We start from the raw sequence: 14259 nt of genomic DNA, 5'->3' as shown, positions 1-14259 counted from the left end.
AGGGTGTAGCTCAGTGATTGGGGTGAGGGGCTCAAGGTGTAGCTCAGTGATTCGGGTGAGAGGCTCAGGGTGTAGCTCAGTGATTAGGGTGAGGGGCTCAGGGTGTAGCTCAGTGATTGGGGTGAGGCGCTCAGGGTGTCGCTTAGTAATTTGGGTGAGGGGCTCAGGGTGTAGCTCAGTGATTGGGGTGAGGGGCTCAGGGTGTCGCTATGTGATTGGGGTGAAGGGCTCAGTGATTGGGGTGAGAGGATCAGGATGTTGGTCAGTGATTGGGGTAAAGGGCCACCGGGTGTCATTCAGGTTCTGCATGGCTGCTTATCTCTGCTCATTTCACATATCATTTTTTGGCCGGCTGCCATGTTAAGTTAATATGTGACAGGTTCACTTGACTTTATGTTGGCCAGTGCTGTGGGTGGCTTGTCTGCTTGTCGGCCGTTTTCCTTCATTCTCACCTCTCTTTCTACTCCCACCATGCTGCGACAGGGGCTCCCCCGCACCGTGCTGGGTGCAATGGAATTCGGGAATCGCATGGATGCCAAAACAAGTGACCAGGTGATGCAGGAGTTCCTAAGGCGCGGATACGACGAGGTGGACACCGCGCACTTTTACGCTGGCGGAGAAAGTGAGCGGATACTGGGGGAGATGGGGCTCAGTGCCAGAGGTAAGCAGAGTCAATTTCTGGAGCTGTAAGTGTGTGAACAAGGCTTGAGACGCCAGGGTTTCCAGTTCTCAGCACTGGATATATGAGACATAAAGTAGTCATCATGGGGATCAGGGAGGTTTCCAGTTTCCAACCTCTTGCGACTCATTCTGTTGAAGATTACTACAGCCGGCCTCTCCATAGCCTGAAATGACTGATAAGAGTAATAGGCTGAATTTACCTGTCCTACAGTCATCCTTTCCCCGGCTGAAATGGTCGAGCGAGTGAAAAGCTAGTACTAGATAGCAATCACCTGTACACGGACCGATGATTGGGACCAAATGTTTGGCTGATCATTGACTTGCCTAAACACCGCAGCGATTAGCCAACAATTAATGTGCTGTGGACAATATGCAAACTGCACAGGGGATGAATAATCATATTAACGATTATTCCTCCCCCTATAAGGTGTATTCAGCGCTGATTATTAATCACCATTCCTTCTGAGCTTATCCTGTGTGAAGCGTTAATTTTAACGTAAATTTGTTTTCCCTTAGTCCTAACAGCAGCACAAGTGGGGGGGGAGGAGTTCTCCCCTGTGAAACTGGTAGGACAGGTGAAATTTTTATTGATAACATTTTTACTACCAAGCTAATTAAACAGTTAACCCACCCCCTATAAAGGGACGCCCGCCCCTCTACCAGTGCTTTATCAGCAAGTACACAAAACAAAAATAGGGTGGGAAATTTGTGTGCTGCTGTTAGGACTAAGGGAAAATAAATTTACGTTAAAATGAACGCTTCCCTTATGTCCTAACCAGCAGCACAAGTGGGGACCTAGCAAGGAGCAACAGAAAAATTGGGAGGGTTCCCTGTTCTTTTTTTATTTTTTATGAGAGGGCGGCACTGAGAATGGTACGTCCAAATGCCACACCCTCAGAGCGCCTAGAATCTAGGCGGTAATGCTTCATAAAGGTGCTGTGGGAGCTCCAAGAGGCTGCAGCACAGATTTGTTCTAGTGGAACCAAACTTTTCTCTGTGTACGAAGTAGATACTGCCCTTGTAGAGTGGGCAGTGACAAAGGATGGAGGAGCCAACCCCTGAGCTAGAAAAGCTTCATGGATTGCCTCTTTTACCCATCTACTCAAAGAGGGTTTAGAGGCCTTTGTTTTTCCCCGACAAGGACAGCAGGAGGTGTTCGGATCATCTGAAGTCCGCAGTTCTGTTCAGGTAGATTCTGAGATTTCTTGAAATGTCCAAGGAATGGAGGGCTTCTTCCTCCGGAGATGAGGGAGAGGGACATAAAACCGGTAAGGTGATGGTCTGATTAGTATTTCTAAATGATGGTACCTTGGGGACAAAGGTCGGCAGAAACCTCAACAGAACTCTGTCCTGGAGGAAGAGGGTATAAGGCTCAGCGGCCTGAAGTTCTCCAATCCTTTTGGCCGAAGTTATGGCCAGTAGAAATGTGAAATCTAAGGTCCACATTTTCTAAGGGTTCAAAGGGGGGAGAGGATAGCCCCTTTAGAACCACAGATAACTCCCATTCATGGATAGGTCTCAGGATTCAATTTTTTAATCTTTCGGCTCATTTGAGGAACCTCCTGAGTAGGGGGTCTTGTGCTAAAGGTCTGCCTAAAAAGGCAGAAAGCGCACTGGTATAAACTCTGAGGGTTGACGGGCTTAGACCCTTGTCCAGGCCGTCCTGCAGAAACTGTAGAATAGCTGAAAGAGGAGGATCTGAGGGTACAACATCTTTATCAGCACACCACTGAAGGATAATCTTGTATATCCTTGAGTAAGCTTTGTTTATAGACTCCGCCCTGGAGTGTACTGTGAAATGGTTCTTAAGACCTCCACAGAAAGCCCTCTAGCTTCTAGTAGGGACCTGTCAATCTCCAGGCTGTCAGATTTAGTTTCCTCAGATCTAGGCAGGGACCTGTGTCCTGATACACAAGGTCCTGCATTATGGGAAGTCTCCAATATGTGCCCTGACTCATCTTCATGAGCTGGGTGAACCAAGACCTCTTCGGCCAGAATTGTATTATCGCAATGACCGGGGTCTGGTCTTGCTTGATTTTCGTCAATACCCTTGGTATCATGGAAATTGGAGGGAATACGTAAGCCAGCCTGAACTTCCATGTTATGGACAGAACGTCTATCGCCAGAGGATTGTCCACCTTGGCGTTCAAGCGGGTCACCATCAAGTCGATCTCTGGAGTACCCCACCGGAGAGTGATCTGGGTGAAAACGTCTCTGTTCAATGACCATTTGCCTGGAACTGGCAGACTCCGACTCAGCCGATCTGCAACTATGTTGAGATTCCCTCTGATGTGAACAGCCGAAAGGTGGGATAGACTGGTTTCTGCCCAAGCAAAAATCAGACCAACTTCCTGAAGGAGAGGTTGAGATCTTGTGCCTCCCTGTCTGTTGATGTAAGCGACTACTGTTGTATTGTCCGAGCGGACTCTTACCGCCTTTCCGCGGATAAGAGGAGCAAAGTGGTAGAGAGCGAGACGAACTGCTCTCAATTCTCTCAGATTGGATGAGAGAAGTCTATCCTGCGGACTCCAGGTACCTTGTACTAAATTCTCCTCCAGATGGGCTCCCCAACCTAGAAGGGAGGCGTCTGTGGTCAACGTGATCCAACGAGGTTGAATCAAGGACCTCCCATCTGATAGGTTCCTCCACCACCTGAGGGAGGAACGGACTTCGGTAGACAGGGAGTGCGTCTTGTCCAACCCCCTGGGGTTGCGATTCCAGAATGCTAATACTTCTTTCTGAAGTGGACGTAGGTGCCATAGGGCCCAAGCAACTGCTTCCACAGATGCTAATATGTGGCTTAACATCTTCATGAGAGTTCTGATGGACACCTGCAGAGGTGTCATGAGAAACTGTGCGGCTCTTATCACTCGATCCTTCCTCTCTGGAGAGAGGGAAAGGGTCATCAGTTCGGAGTCCACAATAAAACCCAGGAACATCCTGGAAGTAGATGGAACGATCTCCGATTTTTCCCAATTTATGAGCCAGCCCAAGCGCTGGAGAGACTGAAGAGCCAGCTGAAGATGAGATAAAAGAACGTCTAGAGTAGCGGCTTTTAGAAGCCAGTCGTCTAGGTATGGCACGATCTCTAGCCCTTGAAGCCTGAGTTGGGCGACAACCGGAGCCACAACTTTTCTGAAAGTGTGGGGAGTGGAAGAAATGCCAAAAGGCAGCACAGCAAATTAGTAATGTTTTACCATCCCTCTTATGGAGACCACAACTCTTAAAAACCTCCTGTGAGCTTGGTAAATGGGGATGTGAAGGTAAGCATCCTTCAGATCTAAGGTGATCATTAGATCGCCAGGGTTTAGGATGCTGATAAGTGATCGAATGGTCTCCATTCTGAAGCGCTTTGGACTTATAAACCGATTTAGGTAACGCAGGTCTATGATCATGCGCCAATCGCCCGACGGCTTTGGGACTAGAAAAACAGGGGAGTATACTCCCAGCCCCTGTTCGTGAGGAGGGACTTCCTCTAGGGCCCTTTTTTGTACATAAAGGCTGACCAAATCCTCTAAGATATACTGTTTGGTCTGGTTTAGAGTTTTTGTTAGAACAAACTTTTCTCGGGGAGGGGACAGAAAATCGATTTTGTACCGAAACATAATTATTTCTAGGACCCGCTGTTCCGGAATGTTCTGCAGCCAGGCCTACTGAAACAAACTTAGGCGACCTCCAACCGGAGGGGAACTGAAATTTTGAGTATCACACAGACGATCTGGAGGGGATAAGGGAGAATAAGCGGGAGAGTCATAGATCCGCTTTGCGTTTTTTTCCACGACCGCGACCCCGTCCACGTCTGGATGACTCTTGACGTCTCTGAGACCTGGAGGGGCCCTGGGTTCTTGAACTTCTGGCCCTACTCCGGCCCCGAAAGGATTGTTGGGGGAGGGACTTCGCCTTTTTCACCTTTTTTTTTTTTTCACCTGTTCCTAGGAGCAAGGTTTTGAATTGATCTAGTACGTCTGTTCTGGAGACCCCAGATTCCAGGTCCGACTGGATTCTGAGAATGTGGGACCGAACAAACTCTGCGACCTCTGACGAAGCAACTGCAACTGAAGCAGAGGCTGCAGCTGAGGAATAGCTGCGCCTCAGAGTACATTCAGGCCTGAGATCTAATGGATCCTGAAGGTTGCTACCGTCATCAGAAGGAAGTAAGGTCCTTTTAGACAACTTGGAGATCGCCATATTGACCTTCGGAGGCGGTACCCAAAGTTCTGACTCCGACTCCTGGAGGGGAAACATCAGCTTAAATCTGTTAGTGAGAACCGGACCTTTTTCAGGATGTTTCCATTCTGTTAGCATTAGTTTCCTTAAATTTCCATCCACTTTAAAGGCCCTTGGCCCCCTAGAGGTGGACGGTGGAGCTTCCCCTTGCTCAACATCATGATCCCTTGATCAGATGGAACGTAGAAGTCTTTGCGTCTTCTCGGCAGGAAAAAGGTAAGTGGCATCATCTTCATCCGAAGAGGAGGAACGGTCTTCCATCGAAATGACGTCTTCCGCCTTTGGTACAGGACCTGGCGATGAAACTCTGGCCCTTTTAGAAGAAAGGGCATTTTTGATCTCCATAATGGAATTCCCCATAAATTCTTTCATGTCACCCATAGTGGGTTGCGTCGGGAGGGAAAAAACGGCATAAAGGACACCTATTATATTCATAGGAGTCCGGCATCGGCATCTCACAGCTGGCACAAGTTAGGTGCTTCTGTTTATGGGAGGATTTCCCATGCTGGTCGCCATTCGGAGACGCAATCTGCAAAACAACTTGAAGGGAAATACTTTAGTCTGGACTCACTGCAGGCAGAGAGGGAGAGTCTGGCATCTGCTGTGCTTATATATCTGACAGACCCCCCCCTAGAGTAGCTTGGTCCTTTGCCGGAAGTGACCTGCGGTCACTACTTTATATTTTTTATAAAATTTAAAAGGAGGGCTCGTTAATAGCATTAACCCTGGTGGGTAAAACCCTGCAAAATAACAAGGGGGCCGAAGTGCAGCTACAAACAAGCCGATGACTCGCGCCGTTTATGGCGCGCATGCGCGCGAACGCCGAACAAACTCAGCGCGAGTGTGGCAGCCGGTACCGCGGCCGTGCCCAAAAGAGTGGGATCTCGCCAGGGAATAGTGGGAGCCGTGCTCCATCCAACTGAGGAGGCAGAGGCCGCATCCCGGCCGAAAATATTAAAAATGGGCCAAAAAGGGCCAAGTCTTGGCAGCAACCGAAAATCAATAAGGTAACAGGCAGGCTGTCTGAACCTGTCCTAAGTCCACAGGACAGAGAAAAAAGCACTGGTTGAAGGAGGGGCGTCCCTTTATAGGGGTGGGTTAATTGTTTAATTAGCTTGTAGTAATTTTTATCAATAAAAATTCCACCTGTCCTACCAGTTTCACAGGGGAGAACTCCCCCCACTTGTGCTGCTGTTAGGACGTAAGGGAAAGGACACTTATAGGTCAGGTTCTCTGTAGCCAGGGAGTATTGGCTTGTTTTCAGCCATTCAGTCTCCGTTTCATAGAGATAAAATGGATTATTGTGGTTTTGTTTGCTCACCGGGGGAGATGAGGTGAATAACCGATAAAACCTCAGAAAGCGTCCGCTTCCTCAAGAAGAAAGGTGGCCATTCACTTTAGAGGTATATCATTAAAAGTATATTAAATTTGCTGGGATCAGCCGACCATCTAAACTAAGACTAGAGGCGCCTAGTAGCGGCTTTCTCCCCATTCACAACACATGCATGCTCAGCCTAGGGGCGGGGGATCTGATGGTTTGCCCACAGATAGTCTTATTGTCGGGAAGCAGCAGCTACTGAGCAGGACGGTGCAGGTGTTGATGGTCCAAAGTGGACAACCCTTGACTTAGATTTTGTAATTTTCTGCCAGTGAAGATAGCGACTAAAGCCAATCCACTGGAAGGAAATAAAAACCTAAAACCGGAGAGCGTGCGTCAGCAGCTAGAAGCTTCACTGAAGAGACTGAAGACCTCCAGTGTCCACCTGTTCTACCTGCACATCCCCGACCACAAGACCCCACTGGAGGAGACACTGGCAGCCTGCCAGGACCTGTACCTGGAGGTAATTCACTTAAGTATTCCCATCTTAGACATTTAATTGTGGGGCCCACATCTGGGACTCGCCACTGTCTCCAGAATGCGGTCCATGCTAGCCACCACCTCCAGGTGGAGTATGAATGGAGAAGTGGGCTCTCTCCATTCACTTCTATGGGAGTTAGCTGAGCACCTTTCTCCATGAGTCCCATTGAGGTGACCAGTGATACATGAACATGTGTGGCCACCTCTCCATTCATACTGGTGGTGGTGGCTACCAGCTGCTTCACCCTCCACCCCAGTTCTGGAGATAGGTGCAGGTGACAACTAGTATAGCGCCATTTCAACTCCTGAATATTGAGGGTTTGCAGCCGAGTAGATGAGGATTGACCAGGTTTTTAATGGAAATGTTCTTTTCTAGGGAAAGTTCAAGGAGCTGGGTCTGTCCAACTACACGTCCTGGGAGGTGATGAAGATTTACTGCATCTGTAAAGAGAGGAACTGGGTGCTGCCAACCGTATACCAGGTGCCTGCTCTATGGGGGAGGGGGAGGGGGAGGTGTGGGTGCCCTCACCAATTTGTTAAATGTATGTCAGGTGCAGCAACATCATGGAGACCATGGAGATCATTTGCATCAATATCTATGTCCTGTGAGGTGCAGGATAGAGATATGGATCCACACAAGGTCTCCATGACAGCATTGCACCTGACGGATCCGAATGCCTCAGTAGTGCAGCTTCAGGCTTTGGGCCTGGAATTAGACCCCATTATGGAAGATTGTTTCCCACATTTTGTGTGCGTGTGCAGAACATGTCAGGTCCTCCAGAGCAATGGAAGGTCCTGAAAGGGCTTAAAGGGATGTTTGTCTAGTCATGGTAATGTAACAGAACTGTTCCCCTCCAGGGTATGTACAACGGCATGACAAGACAGGTAGAGACGGAGCTGCTCCCCTGCCTGCGCCAACTTGGAATCCGCTTCTACGCCTACAATCCGCTGGCCGGTGCGTACTCCACTGTATACTCCAGTACTGCTGTGTGCTTTCACTTGTCACAGGAGGCGGCCATTTTGTCGTAGTCTATATTGATGACATTTTGTCAGTAATGTCTTTGCTCTGTGGATTCTCATAATTGGCTGTTCCGTACAGGGGGTCTGCTGACCGGCAGATACAAATATGAGGACAAGGATGGCGAGCAGGCGCCCAGCAGATTTTTTGGCACCGCCTGGGCTGAATTGTACAGGACGAGGTCAGTCTACAGGACGCTGCTGCACTATCGTCCACTTCATGAGATATAGAGCGTCTGGTAATACAGAATTTGAGGGGTGGTCAGTGATGGGGCCTCCTGGCTTGTTGTGTCTTCACCTTGTACAGGTACTGGAAGAAGCATCACTTCCAAGCGATTGACCTGGTGCAGAGGGCGCTGCAGGAGGCGTACGGCGAGGACAGGCCCACCCTGACGTCCGCCGCTCTCCGCTGGATGTACCACCATTCTAAGCTACAGGTATGTGCCCTGATCTCTACCTCCAGCCGAGGGGGAAGGGGGGGGGGGGGAAGGAATATGACAAATGATCTTCTGGTAAGAGGTCACAGCAGCACAGAGTGTTTTAGTAGAGAGGACTCTAGAAGCTTCTTGTGACATAGGTGAATGAAGAGGGCCCAGTAAGATGATATAGTGCAGGAATCAGCAACCTTCGGCACTCCAGCTGCTGTGAAACTACAACTCCCAGCATGCAAACATGCTTCACTGTTCTTCTAACTCCTATAGATGTCAATGAAGCATTCTGGGATTTGTAGTGGCAGGAGTGATCTTTTTTTTTTTTTTTTTTTTTGCTGTGTTTAAGCATGTGCATATTTTTCTTGGCCTTTTTTTTTGTCAAAGTATATACCCCCTCTGATATCACCTCTTCTGTAGATCAATGTGCGGGGGAATGTCAGAAAAGGGGGGAAAAGACGCAGATCGCGCCACAAATAACTTTTGTGCTGCAATCTGCGACAGATATACGCCAAAATGTGTCGTAAATCTGTTTGTAAATGGCCCCCATGGTTTAAAAGAACCAACACACAATAGCAAAAAGACAATAGATGTCTATGGGAGAAAAAAAAGCCAGACCATGCTGCAAATAAAAAAAGAAAAAAACTAAAAACGAAATCTGCCTTAAAAACGCAAAAAATGCCATCCCCCCACATGTTTGCACTGTGTTTCATAATTTCTATACATGTACAGTCAACATCTGGAGGTGGTAATTTTTGCCTAAAATACTGCAAAAAACGCTAGAAAAAAACCCCCAAAACACACCAAAAACTGCAAGTTCACAAAAATGCTAAAATGTATCAATCTTGTACTGTATATCATTTTTCTGGAGTACAGACGGTTGCAGATTTTGGTAAAAGTACCGTTAATTGTGCCAAACGGTACTTCCATAATTTTTTTTCTTTACAATGTAGTCAGGTCACCCAAGGTTTACCAGTATATGTGCCAGAGAACTGGTGCACAATACACCTGAACTTTATGCCAGTTGCCTTTCTGGCATAGATTTATTAATAGGGTTTTCCCATCTCAGACAATGTCGGCATATCGCTAGGATATGCCCCCATTGTGTGATAGGTGCGGGTCCCACCTCTGGCACCCGCACCTACAATGAGAACGGAGCGGGGAAATGAACGGAGGGTGCACTGCGCATGTGCAGCCACCCTCTATTATTTCTATGGGGCAGCCGAAAATAGCTGAGCGCTAGCTCGGCTATTGCCGTCTGCCCCCATAGAAATGAATGGGAGCATGGGCCATGCACGCGCGGTACGCTCCCATTAACTTCTATGGGAGCAGCGCTTGGTGGTGGACGGACCCCGTGAAATCTGGGGCGCTCCAGACACAGCGCTCCCCGTCTCGTTCTCGTTGTAGGTGTGGGTCCCAGCAGTGGGTCCCGCACCTATCAGACAATGGGGGCATATCCTAGCGATATGCCCCCATTGTCTGAGATGGGAATACCCCTTTAAGGCCTCATGCACACAAACGTATTTTGTTTCTGTGTCCGTTCCATTTTTATTGTGGATAGGATGTGGATCCATTCATTTCAATGGGTCTGCAAAAAATGCGGACAGCACACCGAGTGTTGTCCGCATCAGTCTGTCCGTTCCGTAGCCCCGCAAAAAAGATAGGACATGTCCTATTCTTGTCTGTTTTGCGGACAAGGATAGCCATTGTTACAATGGATCAAAAAAAAAACAGATACAACATGGACGTCAACTGTATTTTTGTAGCCTTAAGGTGCTCGGCCCGCACACCAGAATTCTGGCTCAGTTTTGATTAGTAAATCTGCTGCAGAACATCTTCTGTATTTCTAGGGGAGTCAGGGTGACGCTGTGATCCTGGGGATGTCCAGTTTGCAGCAGTTTGTACAGAACCTGGACGGAGCCGAGGAGGGTCCCCTGCTTCCACCGGTGGTCACTGCCTTTGATGAAGCCTGGAACCTGGTCGCCCATGACTGTCCAAACTACTTCCGCTAGAACATCGGACGGGGCGAGCTTTATCCGAATTGTGATTTCCACCTAGTGTGCCTCCTCCCACTGGTGAACCTGCTTCTTTATATATGATTTGTAGTGGATTTCATACATTAAACTGATTACAGGTCTCTGGCTGAGCGTTACTGATGTGCTGCGGACATTGGGTTGACTTCTCTGCAGAGCACTTTGCCTCCTATGGTGACCTCAGAGGATGTTGCCTGGACACAGCGCCAAGAACCAGTCGTCCCTGTCCAGGCGCACATCACAATAAGTGACTAAACCATTTAACAACCACCGCTGTCTTCGGACGTTGGGCAGCGCAGGTCTGCAGCAACTTCTTTTGGCTTCTCTGCTCCAAAGCTCCGTACTTCTGCAACCGAGCAGAGGCAAGTCTGTGAGAAGATAAACCTGTTTATACCTACTCCTGCCTTGCCTTTGGCAGACATAGTGTGCTGCTATGTAGTAGGTTAAGGGCTCATGCACACAAACGTTTTTTGCGTTCCGCATACGGGCCGTATTTTGATTCTGTATACAGTTCATATACAGAACCATTCATTTCAATGGGTCTGTGTGCTGTCTACATCCGTTGCTCTGTTCCGCGGCCCCGCAAAAATTATGAGGTATGTCCTATTCTTGTCCGTTTTGCGGACAAAAATAGGCATTTCTATAATGGGCCTTCTGTCCTGTTCCGCAAATTGCGGAAGGCACACGGGCAGCATCCGTTTTTTACAGATCCGCAATTTGCGGACCTCAAAAAACAGCACAGTCTGGTACATGAGCCCTAAGGCAGTGGCAACGCCTTTGCCAATACTACACCTAACCATCATGTAATTGCCGGGCACCCCCTGGTATACCAGAGTTCAGCAGATTACCTCTGCTGAGGTCACCCACAGGAAAATTTTAGGTAGTGTATTTCCCCATACGTTGCAAAGGAGGATATTCACAGCGTAAAATGGCGTAAATTTTAAATCCACAGTAGAGGACAATGGCTACTTTCAAACATGCGGCGGCGGCAGCAGGGTCCGGCAGGGGAACAGCCTGCCCGATCCATGCTAATGCTAGCCGCATGTCCACTCGGGCCCCATTCACTATAATGGGGACGGGCCGGAGGTCTGGTCGCAGAAAAGCAAACAAGTCGAGAGGAGGCCGGACAAAAAACGCAGCATGCTGTAGTTTTTGTCAGGCCGCCTCTCGGCATGTTTGCCGTGCTGCAGCCGAACCTCCGGCCCGCCCCCATTATAGTGAATGGGGCCGCAGTGGACTTCTGGCGGCACAATGGGCTAGCGTTAGCATGGATCCGGCAGGCTGTGCCCCCGCCAGAACAGCCTGCTGGAAAAGGTTACCGCAAGTGTAAAAGCAGCCTTAATCTGCTATTTTATTATTAATTTTTTTTTTTTATGCATGTGGATGAGAGGTTTTAAAATCCCTTCCGCTTGGCTAGCAGTGTAAATTGCTGCGGATTTGCCACAAGTAAATCTGGAACATATCCCATACAATGGAAAACTGCAATGTTAAAAAAAATAAGTAATGTTGTGTAAATGAACCTCAGATCTTTTATAATAATCGGCGTATATTATCTAACAGCAATACACACAAGGGTAAGTAAAAAGGGAAAGAAAACCAAAAACACGAGAAAACAAAGCATTCTCACAGCCGCACCTGAGATTATACATATAATGCGTCAAGACAACAGAGAAAAAAAAAGGAAACCTCATAATAATGATACACCACGTTCCAAATTATTATGTAAATAGGATTTAAGTGTCCAAGATATCATTTTTTGTTTTTCAGTTAAACTCATGGATGGTATTGTGTCTCAGGGCTCTTTGGATCACTGAAATCAATCTCAAACACCTGTGACAGGCTACTTTCACACCTGCGCTTTTCCCTTTCCACTATTGAGATCCGTCATAGGATCTCAATATCGGAAGAAAACAATTCCATTTTGTCCCCATTCATTGTCAATGGGGACAAAAGTAAACAAAACAGATTTCACCAGAATGCATTCCGTTCCGTTCCATTGCCTTCCCATGATGGACAGAAAACCTCTGCAAGCAGCGTTTTTGAGTGCGTCCTGGGAGGCGGGTCCGTCGTGGCTCACAATGTAAGTCAATGGAGACAGATCGGTTTTCTATGACGCAAAAGAAAACGGATCGGGCACCCATTGACTTACGATGGTGTTAGAGACGGATACGTCATGGCTATTTTAGAGAGAATACAACCGGTTTCCGTTCATAACGGATGCAGACGGTTTTGTTATCATGATGGAAGCGTTTTTGCTGATCCATGAATGGATCCAGCAAAACCGCTGGTGTGACAGTAGCCTTAATTGGTTTGCCGGGTGAGCCCAATTAAAGGAAAAATACTTAAGAAGGATGTTCCACATTATTAAGCAGGTCTCAGGTTTTAAGCAGTATGGGAAAGAAAAAGGATCTCTCTGCTGTCGAAAAGCATCAAATAGTGCAATGCCTTGGACAAGGTGAGAAGACATTAGATATTTCACGAAAACTTAAGTGCGGATCTTCGTACTGTGAAGAGATTTGTGGCCGATTCAGAGCACAGACCGGTTTGTGCAGATAAAGGCATAATGAGGAAGGTTTCTGCCAGACGAATTCATCAGATTAAGGGCTCATTCACACAACCATATGAATGAGTCTGCATCCGTTCAGCCATTTTGCGGACTCATTCATTTCATCGGGGCTGCAAAAGATGCGGACAGTGTGCTTTCTGCATCTGTTGTTCTGTTCCACAGCCATGCAAAAAGGATAGAACACGTCCTATTCTTGTCCACAATTGTGGACAAGAATAGGCATTTCTATCACAGTGCCGGCCATGTGCGGTCCGCAAACTGCGGAATGCACACGGGCCGGTAATCGTATTTTGCGGATCCGCAAAACGGTACGATCATGTTAATGTATTCTTAGGCCTTATGCACACGTCCATAGGCTACCCGTGTCTGTAATGCGGCCCGCAAACAGCAGGTCCGCAATATACAGGGCATTGGCCGTGTGCACATCGTATCACGGTGCGGACCCATTTTCTTAAATGGGTCTGCAATTGGGAGGTACAGTGCGGAACGGATCGGTTGCAGTAGGCCCTCACAGACATGAAGACTTTCAAACAGTCTTGTTTACTGATGAGGGCCGTGCAACCCTGGATGGTCCAGATGGAAGTAGTTGTGGATGGCCACCATGTCCCAACAAGGCTGCAACGTCAGCAAGGAAGTGGCGGAGTCATGTTTTGGGCCAGAATCATGGGGAGGGAGCTGGTAGGCCCCTTTAGGGTCCCTGAAGGTGTGAAAATGACCTCAGCAAAGTACACAGAGTTTCTGACTGACCACTTTCTTCCATGGTACAAAAAGAAGAACCGTTCCTTCAACAGCAAATTCATCTTCATGCTGACAATGCATCATCTCATGCTGCAGAGAAGACCTCCGAGCCATTGGCTTCTATGGGCAAAAAAGGAGAGAAACTCATGGTGTGGCCACCATCCTCCCCTGACCTCAACCCTATGGAGAACCTTTGGAGTATCCTCAAGCAAGAGACGTATGAGGGTGGGAGGCAGTTCGCATCAAAGCAGCAGCTCTGGGAGGCGATTCTGACCTCCTGCAACGAGATTCAAGCAGAAACTCTCTAAAAACTCACAGTTCAATGGATGCAAGAATTGTGAAGGTGAAATCAAAGAAGGGGTCCTATGTTAACATGTAATTGGGCCTGTTAAGATGTTTTTGAAGAAAAATCTTTTGATTTCGTTAATGCTGCAAATTCAACAAATGACCATTTTCAGTTCTTTACAACCTATAAAATGTTTGGAAACTCTGTTTGAAACGGTGCATTTTTTAAAATTGTGGAAAAATACTGCTGCCGTCATTGGGAGGTTTGTTCAATAAAATCTGATTTACACTCTAACAGTTGGTCACCTGAAAAATTATACTGTCATTTGCATCGACCATTTAGGAAAATCAGAGAAAAATATAACTAAGAATTTGGAACGCGGTTTACTTTCAACTTACAAATTTAATCAATAGAGCCCTATGTGT

The 14259-nt window shown here is 47.6% G+C and overlaps 1 protein-coding gene across 1 annotated transcript; it reads left to right on the top strand.

The window, feature by feature from the left end:
* Nucleotides 1-391: 391 nt before the first annotated feature.
* On the top strand, nt 392-10348 carry LOC122924089 (aflatoxin B1 aldehyde reductase member 4-like). The gene is made up of 7 exons (XM_044275012.1): nt 392-661; nt 6559-6749; nt 7143-7247; nt 7625-7721; nt 7866-7965; nt 8091-8220; nt 10062-10348. Exons 1-7 carry the CDS (start codon nt 394-396, stop codon nt 10221-10223), a joined length of 1053 nt encoding a protein of 350 aa, XP_044130947.1. The 5' UTR covers nt 392-393; the 3' UTR covers nt 10224-10348.
* Nucleotides 10349-14259: the final 3911 nt, after the last annotated feature.

Source organism: Bufo gargarizans, unplaced genomic scaffold (assembly GCF_014858855.1).
Source record: "Bufo gargarizans isolate SCDJY-AF-19 unplaced genomic scaffold, ASM1485885v1 original_scaffold_2222_pilon, whole genome shotgun sequence".
Classification (NCBI taxonomy): Eukaryota; Metazoa; Chordata; class Amphibia; order Anura; family Bufonidae; genus Bufo; species Bufo gargarizans.
The sequence above is the reverse complement of the archived record's forward strand: the minus strand, read 5'-3'. Positions and strand labels throughout refer to the sequence as shown.